Source organism: Piliocolobus tephrosceles, chromosome 1, assembly GCF_002776525.5.
Source record: "Piliocolobus tephrosceles isolate RC106 chromosome 1, ASM277652v3, whole genome shotgun sequence".
Taxonomy (NCBI): domain Eukaryota; kingdom Metazoa; phylum Chordata; class Mammalia; order Primates; family Cercopithecidae; genus Piliocolobus; species Piliocolobus tephrosceles.
The window spans coordinates 58,872,675-58,876,246 of record NC_045434.1 but is presented as its reverse complement, the minus strand read 5'-3'; the positions used below and the strand labels follow the sequence as shown (position 1 = coordinate 58,876,246).

Below are 3,572 nucleotides of genomic sequence, written 5' to 3'. Positions count from 1 at the left end.
TTTTTTTTTTTTTGAGAGTCTCACTCTGTTGCCAGGCTGGAGTGCAGCGGCGCAATCTTGGCTCACTGCAACCTCCGCCTCCTGGGTTCAAGTGATTCTCCTGCCTCAGCCTCCCGAGTAGCTGGGATTAAAGGCGTGTGCCACCACGCCCAGCTAATTTTTGTGCTTTTGGTAGAGACGGGGTTTCACCATGTTGGCCAGGATGGTCTCGATCTCCTGACCTCATGATCCACCCACCTTGGCCTCCCAAAGTGCTGGGATTACAGGCATGAGCCACCGTGCCCAGCCCTGTCCTTCTATTTTACATCTCAAAAATATCTCAAGTTTTATTCCAAGCTGCCTTTTCCTGCTCCCTCCTCAATGCCATCCTGAGATCCTCCCTATAAAAGGGTGTTGCCAGGCGCGGTGGCTCCGCCTGTAATTCCAGTATTTTGGGAGACCAAGGCAGGTAGATTTCTTGAGCTCAGCATTTGGAGACCAGCCTGGGCAACATGGTGAAACCCTGTCTCTACCAAAACTACAAAAATTAGCCATGCATGGTACCGCCCGTCTGTGGTACCAGCTACTTGGGAGGCTGAGGTGGGAGGACTGTTTGAACCTGGGAGGCGGAGGTTGCAATGAGCTGAGATTACACCACGGCATTCCACCCTGGGTGACAGAATGAGACTCTGTCTCAAATAAAGAAAAAGGGTGTTGTGGGTGACAGAGTGGGACTCTGTCTCAAAAAAAAAGAAAAAGGGTGTTGTCTCCCTCCTCCCAGCAGCTTCACAGGGAGGCCACAGTCACTCCATTACACTCCATGCTGCCAAAATTTGAAAGACTGCTTATTTTGTCTTATAAAGAGAGGGTGGCCTTGCTGTGTTTTGCATAAATGCACACATCGGTATATTTCTTCAGTGTTTTGAGTTGTCTCTCTATGCTTTACATATCCTTTGACACCCATGGACTTATCGTAGACATTCCCAGAAGTGAGGGCATAGCGGTATACTTTAGAAGTGTAGAACAGGCCAGCTGGAAGGACCATCTGGTCTACCCGCCCTGGTTGGGAGACTTGGTCTCCCAACCTGCCCAGTGACGCCCAATGACGCCCAGTATGTCAGTGGTAGAGCTGAGACTAAAGCCCCCCATTAGCTCCAGTGCCCAGAACCAGGTATTCCCTTTCAGAGAGGATCTAGGAAGTTGCTGGTGGAGATGACAATGATAACAATGAGAATCCCAGCAGGGAGGAAAGAACAGAGCAGTCTTTTGCTTCTGGTGCTTGTATTCTCATGGAGGGGATGCTGACTTGAGGGGTGTGAAGGAAACTGGGCTCTCCCTTCAGGCACTCCCTCAGGAGGCAGGAGACGAAGGAGCAGCGAAGGGAGCTGTGGGAGCAGGACAGCCGCAGGGGTACAGAGGGAAGAAGAGGAACTGCAACAAAGGACAGAGGGATCTTGGGTGGGACAGGGGAGAAGGGCTGAGAAAGGGAGAGGGCAGCTTAGGGTCTGGAGAAAGTGGGAAAGACCTGCCTTGAGGTTGCTCCTGAAGCAAGAGATCAGGCTGGGGCTGGAACCCAGGGGCCCCACGCACCCGCCTGTCCCCCTGGCCTGCCTACTTCCCTTGAGAGCAACCAGAAACCAATACCATATTTGTCTCCTTCTCCAAGGTAGAGGAGAAGCAAGCCAGAGCTCCAAGACTCAGGTTTTGCACACCCACAAATTCCACTTCCAGGGACCTGATGGAGACTTTGAACCCCTTCCCTGGATTGCAGCCTCCCAGCTGAGCTCAGACAGAACACACACTCACCTCCATGAAGGGTACGGCCCGACAAGAAACGTCACCCAGTAGCCTCTGCTTGGTGATCTCGTTGAAGATGACAATAGGGAGGCAGAAAAAGAGGACCAGAAAATCCCAGAGGGCCAAGCTGGCAAGGATAGAGTTCCAGGCGCTCTTCAGGTAGTAGCTGTGCCACACAATGCACATGACAGACAGGTTGCCCACGATGCCCACCGCAAACACCACCAGCGCCAGAAGCATGATAGCATAGGCACTGTAGGAGCTCTCGGTCACCGGATACAGGGGGTTCTGGATCTGCAGCCTCTGCCCCGGTGCCCCCGTCAGATTACCCCTCAGCTCCTGCCCACTGCCTGGGGTGCCCCCATCCTTGTCGGGGTTAGGGCTGGTGGCCACCAAGGGCTTGGTGGGCTGTAGTCCAGCAGGGTGAATGGGCCGGGGGTACTCCGCCCACTCCTCAGGCACATACTGCTGCACTCCCTTGGCCTCCTCATCCTCGGTGCCCCTCTTGGATCGGTTCTGCTGCTCCTGGGTCTCAGCTCTGTGCCTTCCCAGGTGCAGGGGGGCACCCCCAGAGACCCTGCTTAGCCCCACAGCCAAAATCACAGCAAGAGAGACAGCCAGGGGCCACAGCCACCGCATGGCTGAATGAGCAGGAGGCAGCCACCCTGGGAAGAGCAGGTGAGTGCAGGGGCCCAAGAGCTGGGCTCCAGAGAGGCAGCTGGCCGGCTGGATCCGCCTCCAGTCAGGCGTCTGGCATCACTTGCCTGCCCTCCCTCCCAGCCTCCGGCCATGGGCCGGGCAGGGCCCTCTGCTGGACACACAGCACTCTTTCCTGCCCTCACACGTCTCGTCCTCCACGACGCCGCTTCTCAGGCCCTACAGCACGTCAGGCTGTGGGGCCCTAAGAGGGCACCTGCTTCAGGCCCCTGAGAGTAGGAAGGAAATGTGGCCTGCCTAGGGTGACACAGGGAGGTGGGGCAGAATGGGAACTGGGTGCAGGTCTCCTGATTCTAAGGCAGCTCCTTCATTCAAAACTCAGCAATAACCATCACTATCACTTATGGAACACTTCCTAGGTCCTAGCACTCAGCTCATTTCTCAATTAACCAGTGATTAATCTCAGATCACAAATCTGAGGTTTGTAGAGGTCAGTCACTTGCCACATAGTTGATAAAAGGCAGAGCAAGGCCCGTAACCCAGATCTGACTCCAGAGATTTCTAATTTTTTTTTTTTTTTTTTTTTTTTTTTGGTCGCCCAGGCTGGAGTGCAATGGTGCGATCTCAGCTCACTGCAGCCTCTGCCTCCTGGGTTCAAGTGATTTTCCTGCCTCAGCCTCCTGAGTAACTGGGATTACAGGTGCCCGCCACCATACCTGGCTAATTTTTGTATTTTTAGTAGAGACAAGGTTTCATCGTGTTGGCCAGGCTGGTCTCAAACTCCTGACCTCAGGTGATCCGCCTGCCTCGGCCTCCCAAAGTGCTGGGATTACAGATGTGAGCCACTGCATCCAGTCTAAAACACCATATTCTGAGCCAGACACAAGATGCGTGGACATTTGCAATAACACATCTTTACTGACTACATGTTGTGTTCAAGACACTCAGAATACAAAAATGTAAAGGATCTCTGCCACCAATGAGCTTTCAGTCCAGAGAAGGAAGTACATGTGTAAGTAAAGTCAGTGTGATAGATGCTATGACAGGCAAGGGTCATGATGCTGAGGGAACCCAAGAAAATCTTGGGATCCATTCAAATGTCACCTCACTTGGGAGGCCTTCCACATCCCCCCCCCCAC

At 53.6% G+C, this 3,572-nt stretch overlaps 1 protein-coding gene across 1 annotated transcript in view; it reads right to left on the bottom strand.

Moving 5' to 3' along the window:
* The window catches only part of GPR37L1 (G protein-coupled receptor 37 like 1), a 9,852-nt gene extending 7,354 nt beyond the window's left edge, over positions 1–2,498 (bottom strand). Inside the window, exon 1 of the mRNA XM_023187090.3 lies at positions 1,786–2,498. Coding sequence (XP_023042858.1) covers positions 1,786–2,415 — 630 coding nt within the window. The 5' untranslated portion in view covers positions 2,416–2,498. The remainder of the gene's footprint in view (positions 1–1,785) is intronic.
* Positions 2,499–3,572: the final 1,074 nt, after the last annotated feature.